At 36.4% G+C, this 25,712-nt stretch overlaps 1 protein-coding gene across 1 annotated transcript; it reads right to left on the bottom strand.

Annotated features, from left to right (window-relative positions):
• On the bottom strand, positions 1–24,509 carry LOC139122427 (uncharacterized). The gene is made up of 5 exons (XM_070687805.1): positions 24,001–24,509; positions 20,870–20,970; positions 12,588–12,787; positions 8,120–8,255; positions 1–1,709 (listed from the first exon to the last, which is right to left on the bottom strand). The coding sequence occupies exons 1-5, from the start codon at positions 24,470–24,472 to the stop codon at positions 1,035–1,037; spliced, it is 1,584 nt and encodes a 527-aa protein (XP_070543906.1). The 5' UTR covers positions 24,473–24,509; the 3' UTR covers positions 1–1,034.
• Between the last annotated feature and the right edge of the window lie 1,203 nt (positions 24,510–25,712).

The following is a 25,712-nucleotide window of genomic DNA, read 5'->3' as shown; positions in this document are numbered from 1 at the left end:
TGAATTTAACGTTCCTTTATTTCAGATCTAAAGAGAGTTACAGGACAGGTTGTTGTAGAAAATTAAATGTTGATGTTTACAATCTGTTGTATTTCGTGCTACTTTGTCGCTCCTGTTCACGTTAGCCATGTTTCAGCAAGAGTTATTAAAGTGAATTCAAACTTACAATATTGTCCTTGTAATAATTATCCACCAGAACACCGGGACGGTGACCAGAATAAGTAAATTGGCTCCATTCCTTTTCTGAACTGCGGTGAAATGCGCTGAAATAATCCTGTTTAGACTGTATACACTCGACATGATGCGATCGACGACTTGATCAGCTGTTGTAAACAAGCATGTATCAATGCGCTCAGACCAGCGGCAGAATATAAAAACATAGACTGACAAAAACTAATAAAATTTCTTTATTTTCAATTACCTTTTACATAAATATACGGTCATGGGCATATGATAAATCGGTTATCCCACGATATCAGCGCTTGATTGGGACGTATTGCCACTCGTAGGGGGTGCGCGCTGCATCAAACTCGTCTTCGACTCGTGTGATGCGGCTCGCAACCTCACTTGTGGCAATACGTCCCAACGAAGCGCTGATATCGTGGGATAACCTCATAATATTACAGTGAGGATATCTATAAAACCTTAAAAAATCAAATTTTAATGCATTTCAACCAGTAATTTGAGAAATTATTGACCCAAAATGACCACAATTAACCCATAAAATGTAATATTACTAATTTTATCCTAATTTGAACAAATTAGATAGATAACAACACCATATATATCCAGTACAAATTTTAAAGCAACTGAGCAACCAATTTCAGGAGAAATAGTAAAATCACAAAAAAAATCAGTGAAAATAGAAAATTAAAGATATCTTCACAAAATGCATACAACCGTATGAGGTCCACCTTAGGGACATGCATATTAATTTTCAGAGCAATCCAAACAGTGGTTCAACAGTTATAATTTTTGACCTTTTTCACATTTTTTAAGGTTCATTTGCATATTTTTGGGTAATGACAATCCACTTATCCCTGAAATTCTGATTCACTGATGTCAGGGTTAATAATTGTGCCACTACCTAGTATTTGGTGTTGGATGAGTTTTATTAGGTGAATATAGGCCATATATAAGACTTGGAAACACTTAAATGCTGAATCAGTCACGTCAAAGCTTTTCGTGAACATGTACGACTTGGACAAGTTTTCTTTTGATGTCATTTTACAATCACCTTTCATATCATGTAGAGTACTTTTTGCAACATGTGTGCGGGTAATAACTACACGGGATGAACCTATCAAACAAATATGGTATACAATTTTAAACTGGTCAGTTTCAAACGGTGACTGTTCTGACATGCTGACACATTGGCCAATTATTTGTGATATTGGTACCGACCGTTTGCTGCCACGCGGCACAGCTGGCCTTCCTGATGATGCCGTTGACTCATGTAGTGTGGATGCAGTACCTGTTGGCTCTAAAGCAGCGGGTATATTTACTGCAGTTGTTTGTCCCGTGGCTTCTTTCTCACTGGTGCAAGTTACAGATGCTGCTGGTGAATGGACCAATGCCGACATCTCACTGCCGTAAGTTACAGTTGTGGTAGTTGTGTGTGCTGTTAACGGCACACAGCAAAAGATCCCAGAAGGTGAAATTGAGTATGCTTCTTGTGCTATCTTTGTTGTTTGCTGCAAGGTCTTATTCTGTAAAAAAATTGTACAACAATATAAGTTTGTCGCAGACATTTTATAACTGAAGACAAGTATATAGTATATTGGTGTTAGAACTGCACACCAACAGCTTAGTCAATATGCATATAATCTACACATTGTAATGGAGTTGTGATTAACATTTCATAATTTAGTTTATTTCATCTTGATTTGGCAGTTAATTCACCCATTTCATCATTATTAATTCACTATTTTGTAATTATTTGCTTATTTCAGCTAGACTTTTTTTTATAATTTTGTAACAATTTATTTTATGTCATTACTGTTACTTTGTTATAAGGTCAGAGAAAAAAAAATACTGTCAATGAGACAGAATAGTCAATGAGACATAATGGCTCACCTTATTAAATGTGTAAATACTTAATCTGCAAATTGAAAACTTATTTGTACAAATGTACATGCATAAAGCCTGGACAGTGGATTCTTCAGTGCCACAAATTTAGTAAGTACTTTACATGTAACAGATATACTGGAAAACATCCATAAGTTTTGATAAATTTTGCTTTGTGTGAGTTAACATTAAGTTAGCCCAGCTGATGATGGCAAATTTTACTAAACTTTAAAAATTAACTACTTTTCAAGTAGAGCAGTCAAAAACATTTCCCAAGATTTTCTGCATTTACGAGTCATCGCTAATGACATTGCCCCTGCTGCCCTACCAGTATATATATAAATTCCTGGGGTGAACACTGTACCAGTGTGTGTGTGTGTGTGTGTGTGTGTGTGTGTGTGTATATATATATATATATATATATAAATATATATATATATATATATATATATATATATATATATATATATATATATATATATATATACCATTATATATACGGATGTGTGTCTGTGTGTGTGTGAAATCTATTGTCAATATGGAACCTGACCAGACCTCACTAATTATACACATACCGGTATAGGCTTGGGCACAGTCAATGCTGCTTGAAGCTTTAATTTTATGCGTATTTGACTTCAGCGGATGATTGAAATAATATATACTGGTCAGTAATCATTGCGTATTGAAAACACGAAGCAAAGCAAAAAATGCATAAGTATTTCCAATTTGTAAAATACGCGGAATTTTGATATATTCTTTGTTTGATGTCATTGTGGTTTTTGCGGAGCCATGCAACTTCAAGCTGTAGGCAAGAGGTTGTATTGCTCGGTGAAAAACTACGAGTATACAATGACATTAAACAAAGAAAAATATCATGGGATTATATATTTATCACATACACAGTCTTCTTATTTTCTGTTAGAGGAGGTTAGTTACAAATATGTTTAAGATTCGTAAAAATGTTTGAGCCTACTAAAATTTTATATTGTGGAATTACTTTCTTTCACCTTTGTTTGGAAGGGGTATGCTAATGAGTTTCATTCATAAATATGATAGACATCACACTTTGTCAGTAAATTGTTGAAGTAAATCATATGACTTGATTTTGATACATTTCGAGTTGAGTCAGCATAGTGGCTGCTGGGCTATGTCAGTCGAGGCTGCAGAGCACGTCGCCTGATTGTCATCCGATCAGCAAAATTCAAACATTTTAAAAAAGAAAATACTTTATATGCAACCATAGGCATTAAAGAATAGGTAGTTCTGTTCCTGAAGAATGTGGTGGCCCTGAATAGGGCTGTTTTAAGGTTTGGTGGTATGTTGTTGATCATGTTGTTGATGACCGGGGCTTTAAACATTGTCCGATGCCCATTTGGGGTTTGCCTCCAAACAGTGATTTATGATCATCTGGACAAAAATTATGCAAAATCGCCCAAACAAGCGAAGAATTTCAGGTTGAGAGGTACATTTAACGGTACTTACAAAAATGTACTTTCAGTCAAGTATTCCTTAGTGAAGTTGATTTTTTTGATCAAACAAAGTATATGTTTTCTGTAAGCTCTATACCTGAACATTATGAATAATGTGTTTATTTTCCAAAATATCCTTTATTATGTTTATTTTGGTCAAAAATACACACTTTTGAGTTTTTTCACTTTAAAAAGTGTAGGTATAGTGGGAGTGTGCCGCTCAGAGGTCTGTAAACAGCTATCAACAGTAGAGCATCTTAGGGATAAAACCGTGTCTCAGAATTTTAAAATTCCTTTAAGTTTTTGAGCAGTTAATGATAATGATGAAAAATATGGCAATTTATTCAAACCAGATATGAACTGAAAATGCTGACGTGTTTCATTATATATTGCAGTTATGTGTAAATTTGAACCTTACCACACGTTTGCAACTTCATTGAAAGTGTTATGATCAACATAATGAATAATATTCACCACAGATTAATTCTAAATCCAAGAGTATATCCCCAATCACGAAAGTTCATTAAAATATGCAAATTAGGAATTGACTGAAATATTCTCATTAATATGCAAATTAGGAATTGACTGCAGTAAAAATGTTAAATGACTTTCAATAATGTCATATCATACCGGTAGTATCTTTAATGTACAAAGCAATTCTTCAGCTTTGGTCTAGTCAAGACAGATAAATACCCTTAATTAAGAAAGTTCATTAAATTTGCAAATAAGGAATTGGCTGAAGTAAAAATGCTTAATGACTTTCAATGTTGTATCATAGTATCTTTAATTTACATAGAAAGTTTCATCAAATTTGGTCTATTCAATACAGATAAATATCCCTAATCGGGAAAGTTCATTAAATATGCAAATTAGGAATTGGCTGGAGTAAAAAGTTTAATGACTTTCAATGATGTTGTTTTATAGTATCTTCAATATACCGGTATATAGCAAGATTCATCAACTTCGGTCGAGTCAATTCAGATATATATCCCTAATTAGTGAAGTTCATAAAATATGTAAATTAGGAATTAGCTGATGTAAAACTGCTTAATGACTTTCAAAAATGTTATATCATAGTATCTTCAATGTACATACCGGTAGCAAGTTTCATCAACTTTGATCAAGTCAATTGAGATATATATATATCTATAATTAGGAAAGTATGCAAATAAGTATTTGGCTGAAGTAAAAATGCCTAATGACTTTCAGCAATGTTATATTATAGGTATCTTTAATGTACATAGCAAGTTTCATCAATTTTGGTCATGTCAATTCAAATAAATATCCCTAATTTGAAAAGTTCATTAAATACCCAAATTAAGAGTTTGATGAAGTAAAAATGCTTAATGACTTTCAATAATTTTAAATCATAGTATCTTCAATATGCATACCAAGTTTTGTCAATTTTGATCAAGTCAAATCAGATAAATATCCTTAATTAGGAAAGTTCATTAATATGCAAATTATCCATTATCTTTTATGTCACCCCTTAGTATCTTGCACAGCAAATATATCTTGGTGTGATCAACATTTGTAGCAAATCTCATTAAATTGTGTGCAGTCACTGTCAATATATATGTTTTTGTAAAATCATTAATTATGCAAATGAGCAAAAAGTGAGCAAGCAACACCCACCAAAAACTAATCAGGTCTTGCCATTTGCAAACTAAATGTATGTACCAGATTAGATTCTGATCTGAGGAGCCGTTTTTGAGATATCGAGTACAGACAGACGGACAGACATCGCTGCGACATATGCTCACGTGTGTGAACACGTGCGCAAAAAGCAGAGTTGTTACTTTCAAAACCTATTGTATAAAAACTAAAAGGAATTTAAAAATTCTGAGACACAGTTATAGCATATATATATATATATATATATATATATATATATATATATATATATATATATATATATATATATTTATCACATACATAGACCCAGTTATCCCTATAGTGTGACATCACACTATAGGTATACGGTTTACAGGATTTCCGTATACCCCTACTTCTGACGTCAGAAGTAGGGGTATACGGGGTCAGCACTTTTTTTTCTACTGAAACTGTTTGCAAGCATTCTCGTGCAGATGAAACTTGAGTGGGCACAAAGGAGTTTACTGAAAAATGCGGTAAAGGTAATAAATAGCGAAAACGTCAAGGCTTTTGGTAGCGATTGTGAAAGTTTGTCTGGTTTTTTTTTTCTACTGGGGAAAACGAGAGCGTTCACTGTCGTCTGCTCCCTACATTTGCTACTATACCACTGTACTGTGCTATCTCGTCACGAGCCGTAACAGCCGAGCCATCGCTCAAAATCGACCAATTTATCACCGAACAAGAATCCAACATATAATATGATGTATCAAAATCAACATCTCATCCTGTCAGGTGACGGGTTAAATTTTTAGCATCGGCAAAGTGTTGTATTGCTGTTGAACTTCTGCGGTAGGCTGTAATAAAGTGAGAATGTTTACTGCAGTAACGTACGCACGGTACGGCAAACGCAGTTTTCAAAAGCTTGTGCCACATCGTCGACAGCTCGATAGGAGCTGCGGCCACAATGAAGTGTTTTCATAAGACACCAGTAAAATCGAGATCGAATGAACATTACATGCCAAATGTTAAAAGTTTCTTTTTGCGCTTTGTTTACTGTGATTGTTTATGATTTTAGTTTCATTCATAATTACAACGAACGATGATACACTTTTCCTCTCAATTTCAAACAACGTGCAAGGCGTTGAGAATATGCGAACGTACAATCTTCATAGGGCATCGTACTCCTCCAGTCCTCTCGCCAGTTTCGAGCAATATAACTTTCCTAGGTACAGTGTGGTTGCATAAATGACCAACAAGAACGATGTGATACAGTTCAATTGTGGTTTTATTCATATATTATGACCGAAGTCAGGAACTGACAGCAGTAATAATGACGACTGCAGCATTGCACAGCATGTTTGTTCGAATCGTAGGCCTACAGTGTAAACAACGTGTAAGTACCGCTATGAACAGCAAGACAAGGTTAAATTTCGATGCATTATTTACATTATTACTTTACCTTTTAACAAAATAATACATCTGAAGATACTATATCGTCCTCCTTTCCCTTGTCCTCGCTGATAACGGCTATATCCATTCAAGTTTTGCGCGGAAAATCAGACAGCGAGAGACTACTCTGACGCATCGAGAGGAATGTGCGTCCGAATGTGAACGGAATCAGCTGGAGCCGTACCACTTCATCCGCCACGCCAACATAATAAAGGTCCAAATTACATCGCGCGGGAAAGTGAAAATAAAAAAAGTGGGTCTATGCATGTGATAAATATATAATCTCCCAGTATTTCTCACTCATGTGACGTCATCGAAGACTCGGGTTTCCCCCAACATAGCTGTATCCCTCCTCGCCTACCGGCGAGGAGGGATACAGCTATGTTGGGGGAAACCCTTGTCTTCGATGACGTCACACTCGTTCGAAATACTGGGAGATTATATATATATATATATATATATATATATATATATATATATATATATATATATATATATATATATATATATATATATATATATATATATTATATATATATATATATATATCTTCACGAAATACGTAAATCTGTATGAGGTTCACATCTAAGGTGTTCGCACACCAATTATTTTCAAACAAATCCAAACTACGTTTCTTGAGTTATTAATTTTTGACCATTTTCACATTTTTAAGCTTATTTGCATGATATGGGCAATGACAATTTCATTTGAACAAAATACCATCTACAGCCAAGAATGCATCTTTACACCAAATACCAAGTTGAAATGAGCAGTGGACAAACAAACAGCCCAATCCATACAGACATAAATCCATACAGACATACAGATACGGGACGCCAAATTATGCTGTAAGCTCACGTTGGTTTACCAAATGTGAGCTAAAAAACCTTGTTCATCAGATTTGCTGGACAAAGGTTCAGGAGCAGTAAGTGAAAATTTTTTTAGACCAAAGGTAACCCTGGTCCCTCAGACTTTTTTCGGGGGTGCAGAAAAGGCGAAATAATCTTTTTACCTTTAGGCTTACAAGATAAATCCCAGACAAGATACACTGATACTGGTTATTGAATTAAACACCATACATGTATTTCTCAACAATAACATAGGGTCGGTGTTTGCACAACATATTTGAAGTATTTCAACATAGCGTCAATTGCCGGGGGGGGGGGGGGGGGGGGGGGGGGGGGGGGGGGGGGGGGGGGGGGGGGGGGGGGGGGGGGGGGGGGGGGGGGGTGGGGGGGAGGGGGGGGGGGGGGGGGGGGGGGGAGACACATTGAACACTACAAATTTCATGTTGAACTTGCTGCATACTGACAACTCAGACTGTACTTTCACATCAACGCGACCATGTGTTTTTTCATTGTCATGATTTCTTATACTTTTGATGCAAGTTTCATTTAGTCCCATGCACCACCCATCTATATCTGTAAAGTAAATTTGACTTGAATCTGTTAGATAATTCTTTAGATATCCTGTTTATATGCACACATACAGAAATTCGCACCACATCAGCTAAGGTGATGTGAGCCAAAATTTCAACATACCTCACTTAACACAATTGGTACAGTAACACGTTTACAGTAGGACTTTGATCTGTCTATGTATTCCAAGAGAATGTTTGTTTGGGATGACATCTTTGCCCCCTGGACAAGAAAAGACACCCTTGTTGCACAGCGCACTCTGAAAAATAATATAGAAGGCTAATTATAATCTACAAAGTACAAATAACTTAAATTTTTGAAACAGTGCTCTGAATATTATGGTTGTGAGAATGAATCCAGAGATAAAATCTGATGGGTAAGTATCTGTTGACAGAAATTTATAACACACATCTACAAACTCATTAACTTTCAAAAAATAGTGTCAATGACACTGTGCTCCCATTTTACAGAAATACTAAGTACTAATACACACATGACATTGCATTCTTACAGGTTGATTACTAAGAAAATTCCATTGTAAGTCCAAATTAATCTTATACCCCAGCAATATGAAATGCTCCATCTCATGACTTTTACATATCTGACAGAAAACAACCCTAGGATCAAGACTATCATGTTTTAAAGTAATCCAACAAATACTTTGGGAGAAAATGATTTTTTGACAAAAAATGGGAAAAATTGCCCCAAAAATACAAATATGAAAATTTCACCACAATTTGAACGAATCTGACAAAGGCAAACCCTGGAATAATAAATACAAGTTTTCAAGGCAATGGGATGAGCGCTTTCAGAAAATAAGATTTTTTGACCGAAAATGGGAAAATCGCCCCAAAAATACGACTTTCAACATTTCACCACAATTTGAAGAAATGTAAGTAAAGTCACTATAAAGAGCCTGAATACCAAGTTTCAACGGAATCTGGTCAGTGGTTACAGAGTTTTAGTAATTTGCAGGATTTTTCCTTTTTTTCTCCCCACATTTGCATATTTTTGACTTTGGCATATTCATTTGAACAAATTCACATCTTCACCCCTGGGTGCACCTGTCCACCAAATACTAAGATGGTAGGTGCTGCGGTTTAGGAGTTTTTAATGTGGATGGACATACATCCGTACATACTAACATACATACATACATACATACATACATACATACATGCATGCATGCATGCATACATACATACATACATACATACAGACAGACAGACAGACAAACAGACAGATAGACATGCATACATACATACATTTATTTTTACAGCTTTTAACCTCCAATAGCCGCCCAACCTATCAATATCAGCTTGTTCAACTTGATACCTGGTACTACTGCTTATAACAAGTCATCGTTGATGACACAGTCCCCACTTGTTAATGGGTATTTTGATTACAGGTCCTCAGAGAGGATAGAGTCCTCTTCATTAGGTCTGTGATAAAAATACTTTTGAATGAATTCGCTTGATACATGTCTGAGTTATGGTTCAGGACATGAAAAAATCGTAACAAAATGGTCGCCTGGGCGGCCATATTGGATTGCATCACAAAACAAATTGATGTGCATAGCTATGACATAGGTCAATGTCCTTGTACCAACTTTGAATAAAATCGGTTGAGATATGCCTGAGTTATGGCTCTGTACATGAAAAAATCGTAATAAAATGGCCGCCTGGCGGCCATATTGGATCGTATCACAAAACAGATTGATGTGCATATGTATGACATAGGTCAATGTCCTTGTACCAACTTTGAATAAAATCGGTTGAGATATGCCTGAGTTATGGCTCTGTACATGAAAAAATCGTAATAAAATGGCCGCACAGCGGCCATTTTGGATCGTATCACAAAACAAATTGCCGTGCACAGCTATGACATTTGTCAATAACCTTGTACCAACTTTGAATAAAATCGGTTGAAACGTGCCTGAGTAATGGCTCTTTACATGAAAAAATCGTAATAAAATGGCCGCTGGCGGCCATATTGGATCGTATCACAAAACAAATTGACGTGCATATCTATGACATTGGTCAATGTCCTTGAACCAACTCTGAATAAAATCGGTCGAAACATGCCTGAGTAATGGCTCTGTACATGAAAAAATCGTAATAAAATGGTTGCCTGGCGGCCATATTGGATCGTATCACAAAACAAATTGACGTGCATATCTATGACATTGGTCGATGTCCTTGTACCAACTTTGAATAAAACCGGTTGGAACATGCCTGAGTTATGCCTCTGTACATGAAAAAATCGTAATAAAATGGCCGCCTGGCGGCCATATTGGATCGTATCACAAAACAAATTGACGTGCATATCTATGACATTGGTCGATGTCCTTGTACTAACTTTGAATAAAATCGGTTGGAACATGCCTGAGTTATGGCTCTGTACATGAAAAAATCGTAATAAAATGGCCGTCTGGCGGCCATATTGGATCGTATCACAAAACAAATTGACGTGCATCTGTATGACATATGAAGTAATCCTTGTACCAAGTTTGAATGAAATCACTCCAGGCATCTCAGAGATATCTGCGTGAACGGACAGACGCACGCACGGACGCACGGACGCACGCACGGACATGACCAAACCTATAAGTCCCCCCGGACGGTGTCCGTGGGGACTAATAATATAAACCTGAGTTAATTACATTCTAATTAAAGTAAACATGCCTTGCTTATCAAGATTTATGTAAAAAAAACCCAGCATATCTGTCAGGTTATAAAGAATCTTCAGCTTGTTATCATTATCAGTATTTTCATCCTATTAAACAAGCACATTTTAACTCTCAAATTAACATTGCAAGTAAGTTCTGTTGAATAAGTTGAGACTGTACGTTCTCAGAGAAAGCACACTGAAGAGACAAATGTTTGCAACTTAAGAAGATCAACGTCATCAAAAGCATTATAAGGAATCATGTAACTCTTTCATTGCACTGTTTACACAGATTGCATAAATGCTATAAATAGAACATGAGGAATCTTATAGCCCAGCTTTACCATAAAAACCGTATCACTTTGACCACTCTTTCAATTGACCACTCTATTTTTTTCCTCAAAATGTAATTTTATTTAATCCTTATCAAGTTGACCACAACTGGAAATTGGAACTTTCTCTATCTCTCTTTATTTTGCCAACCTATCATGACAAACTGTTATGAGCAATTTCTTTCAGATAACATACAGAGAACAATACATGACAGTACAGAATATGTCAAAGTTGGGATTCAGGAAAGTTGCCTTTACATGTTTTAATCATCCAAAATGGTAAACATTTCACTATGAACTGTTAAAAATGTTGAACTTTCTAATAATTCTACACTAAAATTATTTTGGCTTTGTTGATTTCCTAATTAATTCAATTATTTAAAATCATATTAATTATATTTTTCTGGGTGAATTGATAGGGTTTATACAGTACAAGAGTTACATACAATGTAAGTCAAATTCAGTTAAATATCAATTACCGTCTTGCATCATTCCTATAAATAGCACCTCAGCCTGGAACAGCACAATCATAATCTGCTCATTCACACAGGCAGTACTTGACTTTAAATGAATGACCTACTACATTTCACCTGTGTACCAAATTTGAAAGCATGGCAAAAAGTACCACAAATTTGCAAATTTCACCTTTAGTTCACCAAGTCATCTTCAGGTCACTCCTAGGAACATGAACATCCAATTAGAAAGTAATGGCATACACAGTTTCAAAGAAGATTTTTTTGACCAAAAATGACAAAAATTGCCCAAAAATACAAATATGCAAATTTTGCCATAATTTCGATGATACTTATTTTGGGTCATCACAAGAAACCTGCAAACCAAATTTTAAAGCGAACAGACCATTGGTTTCAGAGGAAACAATTTTTTACTGAAATGGCAAAAAAATGAGAAAAAAATTCATTAAAATTAGAAAGCAGCCAATATTGACACCAAATCTATATGTTTGAATGAGTGGGGCCCAAGGTACTTAAAAACCAAATATGACAATGATCAGAAGAGCAGTTCCTGAGTTATTGATTTTTGACCATTTTCGCCCTTTTTTCTACCTCATTTGCATATCCATGAGACTAACAAGTTCATTTTAACAACGGCACATCTAGACCATATATGGCATCACTACACCAAAAATCAGCTTTATACGTGCAGCAGTTTTGGAGTTTTTGCGTTGGACGGACAGACATCCATACATACATACATACATACATACATACATACATACATACATACAGACAGACAGACATCTCACATACAGACTTTTTTCAACCATATAACCTCCCAATTGCCATATATGTATGGCAAATGGGAGCTAAAAAGGTAAATTTAAAATGTAGGATACCAATGAATGATTACGATATGTATTATTATCTGTCGCAAGCCATGTATTGCATGCATCTCCTCCTTGTATATTGGCCAGAGACCTCGGACTGCAAATAAATAGAACTTACTTTATTATCTATGGACAACTGGTGGATCACTGGATAACACCCATGATAGACAGACGGATACACACAACATGCATGTACAAGACAAGCATGAAAAGATGATTACAGAGCTGATACATACGGTTGCCTTACCTAGTTGCAAAATTTCGGGAAAGCCCCTCTTTTTCTAAGATCAACTTGATCAGGTTCTCAACAATAGTATCCAGTTTTGTTTCTGGCAATGGCACTGCATAGGCTGCTTGGAGATCACCAACTAAATCATGTATATCGCTGACTATATTTGTTGACAATGATTCCTTATCCACTGTTGCAGCTATTGTTGGAAAACATTGCTTTGGTGAGAGAAGAAAACATAACACTTAAATTAAAGCTGTATGTTGCACAAACCCTAGGGTCTGCTTGGTAACAATGACACGGAAAACTTGAACATTAGATTTTGACTGGGTACTGCTCTTAACAAAAAACACAGGAACAAGATTTTATGAAATAGCATATTTACATATATACAGATGTTATGATAGAATAGAAAAGTCTCAATCCAAACCTTTTATCTAATCAAAGTGAGACTTAAGTCAGTGGACACTGTGGCTAATTGGCATTACCTCGGAGAAGAATGCAGCAGCCAAGAAATGAATTCTTGTTATTTATGAAAAGCAAAAACTGAGGACTTTACATTGAATGGAATATGGGGTCACCATGTGAATTTTTTAAAAGAAATATATGACAAAATTAAACCTGCAAGCAGCATTGACAAGGCCCAAGCAATTAGCCATAGGCCAAATCTCAGCCATGTACCTAAGATACACGGAAGTAGGTCAAAAGCCACTGTAAACTTTGGCAAAATATTTGGTCCCATATCTATCAGTATCCACCAAGACCACTGCTCTAGCATTAACAGGAAGCCTACAATTAGGCAGGCACATAATTATGAGGTATATTAAATAGTAGCCTTGAATAGTCAGGCTCCAGGGCTCAAAATTAGCGGTAGTCCCGCGTCCACAGACTACCAACTTTTCCCTGGGGCTACCAAAATTGATGAAATGGTAGCCCACATGGACTACCAAAGTTGGGACATGAAATTCAGAACGTGGTGTGCGACAAAATTTTGATCACTTTTTGACTTGATCAACACCGTGCTCATACAGTCACTGAGGCCAGAATACGACTTTGTTATGCAAATGAAAAGGCAACAGGGCAGTTGAAATTTTGCAACAAACTTTCAGTAAAATATATCCAAACTTGCGTACTCTGATGACAGTTTCAAGCAATGATAGCCCTGAAAATGTATTTTCATTTAATTTTCATCACAATACCGGGTATATCAGTCGCAATTATTCACAAAATTATATAAATTGCGTTCCTACTAAACCCGCCAATTTACTATGCCGACTTCATCTGATCATCATTGGGAATTATTTCCAACGAAAGGTGCCAAGCCATGAAACATCCTTAGCCAGTGACGACCCCTGTGTTAAGGACCCTTATATCAAACTTTGCTGATCATAACCTACCGGTATAGCGGTATTTCACTAACTTCTGGGTGTAATTTGTTTTCCACAATATATGATCCTATAATCTTAAAAAGCAACCTTTTTATTTTCTTGTTTATAATGCAAAAACTATCCTTCACAGAAAAAAAATCGCTCTTCATTGAACAATTGCATGGGTTACCAGACCTTGCCTCTGGGCTGCCATGAACTTCAGAAAATGGTAGCCCAAAGGGACTGCCAGTGAAAAAAGTTAATTTCGAGCCCTGTATGTCTTTGTCTAAGAAATTAATTATGCCATATGCTACGTATAGTCTGCTAGAGTGGATATGTGTTTATTACACCTAGTACGGTATGTGCAGTGTTCTGCCAAGCTTTTGCATCAGTGGGGTCTGAGGGCCCATGGAAGCTCAAAAAGTGGGTCATTGTTGAAAAAAGGGAGTCATTCTCAAGACAATTATACACTTTATTAGGTGCCATACCCGTGTTGTTGTTTCGAAGTTCGAACTCACAGATTCCATGAGTGCTGCGGTTTTATGGTCCTATCTACAGTCTACATGGCGAGTAAGTGTACTCGTTCGGAAATTCATGTTGTCTCGGGTCATCGTATTTCGTTTATCATAATGCTTTATGCATACTTTGCAAGTCATTTGTTCTTTTCAGCATCGTAGTGGAGCCAGCTGAAATCACGTAAACATTTTTCGTGAAGATGTCAAAGATGCCTCAATGAAGGCTGAGTTTCCGATGCATGGCTGCTCAATGTTTTGAGACTGCTCTGTTTCTGACTGATGCGTTTCCGATGTGGATGGCCGCAGCGTGCACGGGTTTTCAGATTCGGAGGATGTAGACGGCTGAGACACAATGTCATGTTCGATCGACTTGTCTTCACTCGTCCGGTTGTTGGATTTACCCTTTTAGGGGTGGCATTGGTCCAAAGAAACTAAGAATTATTCTGCCTCGGTGTTTTGATTTATTCATGGAAGCCATTTTCCTTTCCAGAAAGTACTGTGAGGCATTGAATTTAACAGAGACGCTGATTGGCTGACTGGAATCTAGCCAATGAAAACCTAGTTCATGATTATGAAAATAAAAAATCACTGAAGGTTGCTATGGAAGCAACACGTCTCATGTTCTCACGAGCAGCATGCACGCATGAGCAGCGTGGAATGTATACTTCCGCGTTTGGCCTTTCGCGTATAGCACGTAAATAAGTGTATTTTTTTACCCAAAGTTTCGTGGGACTGATAGCACGCTGCCCCTTGCGGACCCGATGATTGATGTTTTTGGGGTCTTCCATTTTTTTTTTTGCGGAAATGGCGCAAGGCCGCGGCCTCGGCAGAACACTGTATGTGAGATGGATGCACACTCAAATAGAACTACCAGCAGACAGTATGTACTAAATCAGTATGTGTTAACAGGCATTAATTAAAATTGAGATAATTTATGCAAAGAAACTAATGGTGCCATATGGTACATGTATGTATAGTCATATAGAGTAGATGTGTATGTATCATCCCTTGTATGTGAGATGGATGCACACTCAAACAGAACTACCAGGAGACAGTCCTATGTACTAAATCAGTATTTGTGGTAACAGGCACTAATTAAAATTGAGATAATTTATGCAAAGAAACTAATCATGCCATATAGTATGTATAGTCTGATAGAATGGATAAGTGTTTATTATACCTGGTATAATAAACACTTATCCACTCTATCAGACTATACATATAGTATACTATACATATAGTACATACTATATGTACATGTATAGTCTGATAGAGTGGATAAGTGTTTATTATACCAGGTATAATAAACACTTATCCACTCTATCAGACTATACCGTACATGCTATATTTATGTGTTCTCACTGATGGCAGCCATATTTGGCTTTTAAGTCAAAAAAATATTTTGTTGTCAAAAACCCAAATTGTGTGTTCTTTACTATTTGAAAATTTTTTGTGGCCACACTTTGAGAAGAACTTTGGCTTCAGTTACTTTTGATCTGAAGTCATGTTAAAACAACCGTGAAAGCATTTGACATTTGATTTTGGGGGATCTGGAAGATTTTCTCATGCATCATTTTTAGTCCACATCCTCTGCTGGATATACATGTATATCTTTTCAGCATTTCAACATTTTTTTTATAGCAAACCATCTGCAGCTGAAATTTTTTTCATTCATGTCTGCTGGGTTTCTCCCAGCAGACATGAATGAAACCAGATATGAACTGAATATGCTCACGTGTTTTACAACAGGTTCATTAATAGTAGTGCGCTTCACAGAACAATAAGATATATGTTATCACTATGTAGCAGGTTTTTTTTCAACATTGCACAGTACTCTCAGATTTTAATCACTAATTACAAAACTTTATTTAATATGCAAATGAGCTGTTAATTAACTTGACACTGCTCAATGCTTCATGGGACAATTAGATATCCATCAGATCAATATTTGTAGCACGTTTCATTTAATTTAATGCTGTAATTTTAGAGTAATGTCACTAATTACAAAGTTCATTAAATATGCAAATAATCCCTAAATTAACTTGACACTATTCAATGATTCATAGCACAATTTATGAATATTTATCAAATCAATATCTGTATTACGTTTAACAAAATTTGGTGCCATAATTTCAGAGTTATATACCTAATTACAAAGTTTATTAAATATGCAAATGAACCCTTAATTAACTTTACACTACTAAATGCTTTACAACACAGTTAGATATCTGTCAGATCAGTATATGCAGCAGTTTTCATCACATTTGATGCAGTTATTTCGGAGTTATATGACTAATTATAAAACTTCATGAAATATGCAAATGAGCTAATTATTACCATGACACTGTTCAATGCTTCTCAGTACAATTGGATATTTATCAGATCAACATCTGTAGCAAGTTTCATCAAATTTAACGCTGTAATTTTGGAGTAATATCACTAATTACAAAGTTCATTAAATATGCAAATAAACCCTTAATTAACTTCACTCAAGTAAATGCTCTACACCACAATTAGATATCTGTCGGATCAGTATCTGCAGCAGATTTCATCACATTTGGTGCAGGTATTTTGGAGTTATATCACTAATTACAAAATTTCATAAAATATGCAAATGACCTATTTGTTACCTTGACACTGCCAAATGCTTCTCAGTACAATTAGATATTTATCAAAACAATATCTGTACCCAATTTCAAAGACTTGGGTGCCGTAATTTCAGAGTTATATACCTAATTACAAATTTCATTAAATATGCAAATGAACCCTTAATTAATTTTACACTACTTAATGCTTTACACTACAGTTAGATATCAGTCAGATCAGTATCTGCAGCAGATTTCATCACATTTGGTCAAGTTATATTGGAGTTATATGACTAATTACAAAACTTCATAAAATATGCAAATGACCTATTTGTTAACTTGACACTGCCAAATGCTTCTCAGTACAATTAGATATTATCAAAACAATATCTGTACCCAATTTCAAAGACTTGGGTGCCGTAATTTTAGAGTTATATACCTAATTACAAATTTCATTAAATATGCAAATGAACCCTTAATTAATTTCACACTACTTAATGCTTTACACTACAGTTAGATATCAGTCGGATCAGTATCTGCAGCAGATTTCATCACATTTGGTCAAGTTATATTGGAGTTATATGACTAATTACAAAACTTCATAAAATATGCAAATGAGCTATTTATTAACTTGACACTGCTTAATTCTTCTAAGTATAATTAGATATATATCAGATCAATATTTGTTGCAAGTATCATCAAGTTTGGTACAGGAATTTCAGAGTTATCTCACTAATAACAAAAGTTCATTAAATATGCAAATGAGAAGGTAATTGACATGACACTCACAGTACCATCATAATGTTCTGAGATTGTCATCTGTGAGAAGTTTCATGAAATTTTGTGCAGTATTTCTTGATATATGTCTACACTGTCATTACCGTCTCCATAGGGAAACCATTATACGGAAAAAAACGATATTGCATAACTTCATTAATATGCAAGCCACACTAACCAAAATCTAATCAGTTCTTGCAAGTAGCATATGGTACCTGTGTACCAAATCTGACTTGAATCCGTTTAGGCGTTTTTGAGTTATCGTGTACAGTGTTTCCGTTAACGCAAAATCCTGCGTATTTTACGCAAAATTGTTCGGAAATACGCAAAAAAAATCATGACTGCGTAAACAAATACGCATTGAGAAATGCCGCCCAATGACACGACGTACTTTGCCCATTGCCTAAACGAGGTTCAATGCAGATCAAAAATAGAACATATGCACCTGCTTGCAAGTGACATTTATCATGATATTGCAACATTTTAGACTTTAGCAGACCGCAGCACTTTATGCAACATTGTATTTCAGCATCACAAAACGTCATGTCAATCAGTTCTGTACAGACAATGGCACTACAGATGCAAAAAATTCGAGAAACGACCGAGTCTACGTTGTTGGTAACACAATACAGTTAATGGTCACTACGTTGCATGTTATTTGGAAAGTGTTTACGGGTGACCATTTAGACTCAGTCGGGTTGCATTTTTGAGAGGTCCCGCTGGACTTTGAACAGTATCTGCTTTTTGTTAGCCCTTTGAAAACACTAATTTCGTAGTCAGAAGGTATTTTCATTGAACATGAACTCATTGGGCTGCTCAACGATCATATACGGGACATGCATTACGGCATGGCAAACGTTCAGCTGCACCTTGAAGCCCCCCCAGGTTGTTGTTTGTTGTTAATAGAGCATGCGCATTACAGGAAACCCCCCAAGTTCTACAGAAAAGACTGCCCAGCTCACTTCAGATACTGATTCCTACCGTACGCATTTTTAATACATTTCACGCAAATAAAAACTCAGTTGCGTAAAATCGTACGCAAGTTTTGAAATTGTAACGGAAACGCTGCGTGTAAACAGACAGACAGACACACACACACACACACACACACACACACTAACACACACACACACACACACACACACGGACAGACAGACAGACATCGCTATGACAATAGCCCACGTGTTTACACACGTGAGCTAAAAAATTACATGTACCTAAAAATTCAGGTTTGAGGGTATTCCAACACTTTGAGCCAAAGGTTTATCTCATAACACCCCTAGGGACTTTTATGCAAAATTGCACAGCTATCAGACAAGTAGTTTTTGAGAACAACTTATATTAACAGAAAATGACAAAAAATACCGCAATTATACTGTGTCGCTCAAATTTGATCAGAATTGGTACATACAAGTATGGGTACCAAAGATCAACAATAAATGTTGTTTCTATCTGTTCAGTGCAGGAATATTTTACGTTGATGTTATGACAATGATTTCTGCACAGTACAACCAGAAAAACAACAAGAAATATTTAAACCAGAAAAACAAGAATGACAAAAGTAATTAAGGTCTGAAACTTTAGGTACTGGAGGTCAACTTTAGCAACATGCATAGCAGAAAGGCAGCTAGCCCCCTTACTGCCTTAGTTTGACCATAGACGGTCTTCCTCCCCTCTACTGACGGTCTTCCTCCCCTCTACTGTCTATGATTTGAGCAGGTCTGTTAATATGTAACAGTTCAATGACAATGAAAGGAAATGACTCCAGTCAGTGGAGTAAGCCTGATTCAAGCCTGTTTCAGAATTTTGCTTTTTCTTACCTCATTTGCACATTTTTGACACTGATGTGTTCATTTGAACAAATTCACATCTCAACCCCTGCATCTACCTGTACACCAAATACTGAGATGGTAGCTTTGGCGGTATGGGAGCCTTTGTGTGTGACGGACATACATCCGCACATACCCACAAATATACAGACATGCAAATCAGATGCAAATGAACTGATTCAGCTCATAACCTCACATTGGTAAACCAAATGTGAGCTAAAAATGTCTAAAAAATACAAATTTGCATTAGGCAATGCAAGTGAAAGGTTAAAAAGACTCGTATTTAGCGCGTGAAAACTTGAAACTAGTCATATATGGCGAGTGAAAACTTGAAACTACACGCATTTAGCAAGTGACTTTGACCGCAAAAGGCTCACTGTATATAGACCATTGTGCGCTACACAAGGTAAGGCCAAAGTAATTAAATTCTTTGTTTTGCGTCCCAACCCGCCTAGGTTTTTAAGGTTTTCATGAAAAACACACACAGTGTTTTTGAATAGGAAATTTTACGACATAACCGCTTAGCTTTCCTGAACTAAAATTTTGTTACATTTTTTATTTGCTGCAATCAAATTACATTGTGCTAATTTTCTTGTGTGTGTTTTTCAGCCGCTAGAAGACGTGTTAACGATTTTTTTCATGTTTAACACCATAACACAGACATGTCTCAACCAATTTCTTTCAAATTTGGTAAAAGGGCATTGATCAATGCCTTACATATGCACGTAGATTTTTGTTGTGATACGATCCAATATGGCCGCCTGGCGGCCATTTTTAGCTTACATTTGGTATACCCCCGGTACAAACATACATACAGATGACAGACGTAAACTTATAAGTATAAGCTCACATTGGTATGGATATACCAAATGTGAGCTAAAAATTAAGAGTGATAGCATCATTAATATGCAAGCCACATCCGCTAAAATCTAATCAGTTCTTGCCATTTGATATCTGTACCTGCGTATCAATATTGGTTGAAATCCATGAGCAATTGAGTTCACAGACACACATGCACACACACACACACACACACACACACACACACACACAGATAGAAAGTGCTATAATAGGTCACTTTGTATGAACCACTAGAGCTAATAATTTTTTAAAACCAAAAACAGACAGACAGCTGGTGCTGCCAGGGGAACAATTATTGCAGCTATTAAACAGAGGAAGTCGTTACAGTTAGCACACAAAGAATATGTATAAATGTAAACAACTTACATCAAATTTATCTAACCCTTCTTTATCTTTCACAGTTACTGCATGTGCTTCACGCAGCTTGCCAACCAATTTTCCCATGTATTTTAAGATGGGCTCATTCTCTGCAAAGTCAAAGAAATACAACCAATGAGAGAGGTGCTCACATTATTGAATGTATACATGTAAAATCTATAATTTGAAAACTTTTTTACACACACATACACATACACGTGACACACACACACACACACACACACACACACACACATATATATATATATATATATATATATATATATATATATACCACTCTGGGATTGTTTGGATAGTCTCTTGCGTGATAAGAGGCGTTCGCTGTTTGCACAGTCTATGCATTGTTCACTGTACAGAGTAAAGTTTGAGACCTCTGGTGAGTCATTTTCAATCCTCGATCCACAATGTGTTACCATACTCTGTGTGCCCAAGTTCTCAGGTCGCCATAAAGCCACTATGGTAATAACTGGAACTGCACATTGGTATACATTTTATGTATTGGGCTCACTGTTCATTCAGTTAGAGCACTCTGGGATTGCTTAGATAATCTCTTGTGTGATAAGAGGAGTTCGCTGTTTGCACTATGCATTGCTCACAGTACGCGATTGTGTTAGAGAAAGGTTGGATAGTCTCTTGCGTGATAAGAGGCATTTGCTGTTTGCACTATACATTGCTCACTGTACACTATATAGTTTAAGACCTCTGGCGAGTACATTTTCAATCCTTCCCCACAATGTGTAAAGGTAATCTGTGTGCCAAAGTTCATAGGTCGCCATAAAGTCACTATGGTGATAACCGGGAGGGCACATTGTTATACGTTTTGCATATATATATATATATATATATATATATATATATATATATATATATATATATATATATATATATATATATATATATATATATATATATATATATATATATATATACTGTACACGAATAATTTGATCATAATATAAACCCCCTTTGTGTCAGTGTAGCCCTCTGTTGATGTTTAATTGCATGCAGCTGTGCTGGTGCATTCTTGTACTTCACAAACTTTACACAAGGTGTACTGACTGTTCAGCTGGAACACGTCGCGACCGGTTTTACCATTATTTGAGCCTTTCTATAGACGTACATGACTTGCTGTTGCACAGCGCCCTCAGACATCGACCCTAGGTATCTCCGATGGCAGGAAAAATCCATGTGTGTTTAAGATAGCATTTTACTAATTAGACAATTTTCTATGAACCCATACCACATAAAATTATGTAAAAACATCAAGCTTATATTTCATACCAAGAAAATGGGGGTTACATGTAATTAAAAAATAGTGATCCACTATGACCCTACCATTGACTTCAGGTTTCACCTTTGTTTACAGAAGTTAGTCACATTCTGATATAGCGCATTTCCATATTACAAATTTATGTCAAAGATTTTGGGCATTTATGGTTTCCTTGTCTATTAAGGAAGACATTAACAAAGAGTTAGAAATGCCTCATGCCAAATATGTAAATGGCAGCCATATCATTGAGACCTTAAATCCCACAGTCACTTGTATTGCCGTATATACACATGCACACAACGTGCGCGATCACACTCGGCATTCGGCAGTTTCACCTCTATCTGTATATATATGCAGATAGACACAGGCGCTTAAACCATTGCTACGCAAAGCCGGCCTGTTTTCTCCTCCAGTATACAGGCCGGCTTTGTGTTGCGACCGTTTAAGCGCCTGTGCAGATAGAGGTCTATCTGTGATAGAGGTGAAACTGCCGAATGCTATATTTGTAATTAGGGACATTTGACAGTAATCAAGCTTCGAGACATTTCCTGGTGGTCATTGTTAAGTTCTTTATTGGTTTTCATATTCGTAGATATCTGTTCGGCAGATTTCATTTTCGAATGCTGCGTACGCTTACGGTACACTGCACTTCTCTACAGTACAAGATGATTGGCAAAGCCTAATAGAAAGGGTGAACGTTTGCGTCTGACGTAAACACAAAATTGGTCGGGCTTCGCTCTATGGGCAATCACATACACGATCCCTCAGACAGCAGACACTACAAAAGTTTTTGTAATCAGTTTATTGATTTCCATTTTCACAGATCACGGTTCGAGCGCCTGAATAAAACCACTCCGGTCGGCAGCCGCCACTGATTTTTAAGAAAGCGTGCACAAAGGACTGTGGGATCGGCCGAAAATAATTCGAGCAAACACATATAATTAATTCACCCAAACACATATAATTAATTCGAGCGAACACATATAATTAATTCGCTCAAACACATAATTAATTCGAGCGAACACACATAATTACTTTGACTGAACACAAAATTAATTCAAGACACTAAAAGAAATTAATTCTAGCACAGATTAAATTAATTGCAGCACGTGAAAACATTTTGAACCCAAAATTAATTGCAGGAGTTAATATATTAAATCTAGACTACATAAAATTAATTCCGGCACATAAAAAACATATAAATAATTTGAAATGTTAGCAAAATTAATTCTAGACTACATAAAATTAATTACAGCAAAGATAAGGAGAAATAATCAATTGGAACACATAAAATTAATTTGGCATGACTACACAAAATTAATTAAAGCATATAAAAATTAATTAGAAGAAACATACAATCGAGGTGCTAGTAAATTAATTCCAGTCTACATAAAATTAATTCTAACATACTAAAATTAATAAAACATAATTTTGACCAGAACGGACCCCCATATCCCCCAGACTTCGTCTACGGGGACTAACAACGGCATGGGTCACATGAGGCTACAGGAGCTACAGAACATCAGTATTTAACATTTCTATTACTGTAACTTGCCACACATAATCTTTTTCTATCATATTGGATGCAATAAATTTGAATTACTGAGTCTTTTACTTATGTTAGCTGCATTGTCTGTTTATAAAGGCCAGCTAACAAATATCAGTGATTATTTTGATTATTTATATAAGATATGAACCTATGTTTATCAAATATATTTTGAAAAGAGATTGTAATATCGTAAATGCTTTTGAAATGATAAAATTTACGTCTCTACGAAAAATGGTACCGGACGTAAAAATTTGGCTCTACAAGTCTTGAAAAATGTATTGATTGTTGTATTTACTGTACCTGTGATCTCTGTGGCGATTTTCTCCACAACACGGCCATCAGCGATATCTGGGGGGTACAAAATAGCCCCTCCAGTAGTCAGAGGCCGAAAAAGTAGCTCGTTCAGAGGCTGCTTTACACACGCTGACAGAAGTCCGACGGAGTCGCTGAAGTAATCCGGCTTTAGAGGCACGTTGAAAATATGGAAATTCAATCTATCTACGTGTTCTGATGTCCATTTACTGGTAGATGGACCACGATTGCGGAGCGACGAGGTTGTTGATTCACCACTGCTGCTGGTTGAAGCAAAAACAGAACTTCTTCGGAAAATGCATGACGGTGTTGTTGTCTTGCGGAGACGAGCCTTATACTTCGCACGACTGCTGGGAGTGCTGTCGCTGTCCGATACTCGTTTACGTTTTTGCTTTCCCATGCACGAGCTCTGCTCCTCCGCTTCGACGTGCACACCATCACCCCTCCTCACGTCGGCCATTTGTGCGTGACCCCTATATAACCTTTAAACTCGAACTGGAACATACGCGCATGCGTGTTAAATTTCACCGCCAGCACAGTTTCGATTACCAAGCTGAGTACGTGGTTGAAGAATAAACAAAAATATAGAGGAAATAAATAAAAAACTGCGTCAGCGCATCAATTTTGGAAGATCTAGGATGAAAAAACAAAGGTTTTTTTTTCCTGCTCTTGGCCTAATGGTTTGTTTTCAACCTTTACTCACGGGATTTTTTTAAATGACGGGGAAAGATAGGTAGGCCTATCAATCGTCAAAACCGTCCGGTATTGAAGTTTGAGTCCTTAGGAAAGCGGGATGGGATAGTCCTGTACCATGAAACAGCGTAGACCAGAGCAGTTGAAGGGACAAGCAGCTATGCCTAAAGTCTGGATAAAGTCGCATTTCCTTGGATTGAGATGATTATTCGGTGATGTCACTGGTTACATATGATCAAAAATGCTAAACGTAAACGGGATTTAAAATTTGTTTTGATCACAGTCCCTGGATGAAAGGACAAAGGTTTGACCCAACTGTAAGAAAATACACACTTAACTGGCATGGAAATTGCAACATCGTATTTTTATAAACATCTCTGTTCAACCAATACCAAAATAATAGCCGGAGTGAATATCAATCCGACGCAATTCTGATGAGTTTTATTATCATGTTGATAATTTCTGAACTCCGTTTCCTTCATAGGTAGTAATGTTATATAAAACACATTATTCAGGGGCAGCCAACAAGCAGTTCACTTTAAAAACAGTTTTCTTTCCATGACAGAATATATTAAATAGGACTAGAGATACTAACTGTCCAATTTTAAGTTCAAAGGGTAATAGCTCTTCACAGGGTACCCGTCCCTAGGAAAAATTCTGCTCCCCCTCCCTTACTAAATTCAATTTAACGTCCCCGACATATTTATGCTGCTTCTCCTCCGTAAGGTAAGCTTTCGTGTCCGATGACAAACAAATTGATTATTCCGCAAAAAAACAAAAACAACTTTAAATCCTCATAATTAATTTTATTCGTATTATGAATAGATGAAAGACTCGGTACATCAGCTCTCCTTAATTTTATTGCGTTTGGCCTGTATTTGTTATAGTGTGCGGTTGTTGGTGTAGGCCTACTCTTTAGCTACCGCGAGACACATCACTGTGTTTCCGCCGCGTTTATCGTAAAAGTTCTTGTCCTGTCACCGTCCCTCCACCCACTGTGGGTGGGG

The sequence above is a fragment of the Ptychodera flava genome, chromosome 22, assembly GCF_041260155.1.
Source record: "Ptychodera flava strain L36383 chromosome 22, AS_Pfla_20210202, whole genome shotgun sequence".
In the NCBI taxonomy this organism is placed as follows: domain Eukaryota; kingdom Metazoa; phylum Hemichordata; class Enteropneusta; family Ptychoderidae; genus Ptychodera; species Ptychodera flava.
This window is presented reverse-complemented; position numbering and strand designations above follow the sequence as displayed.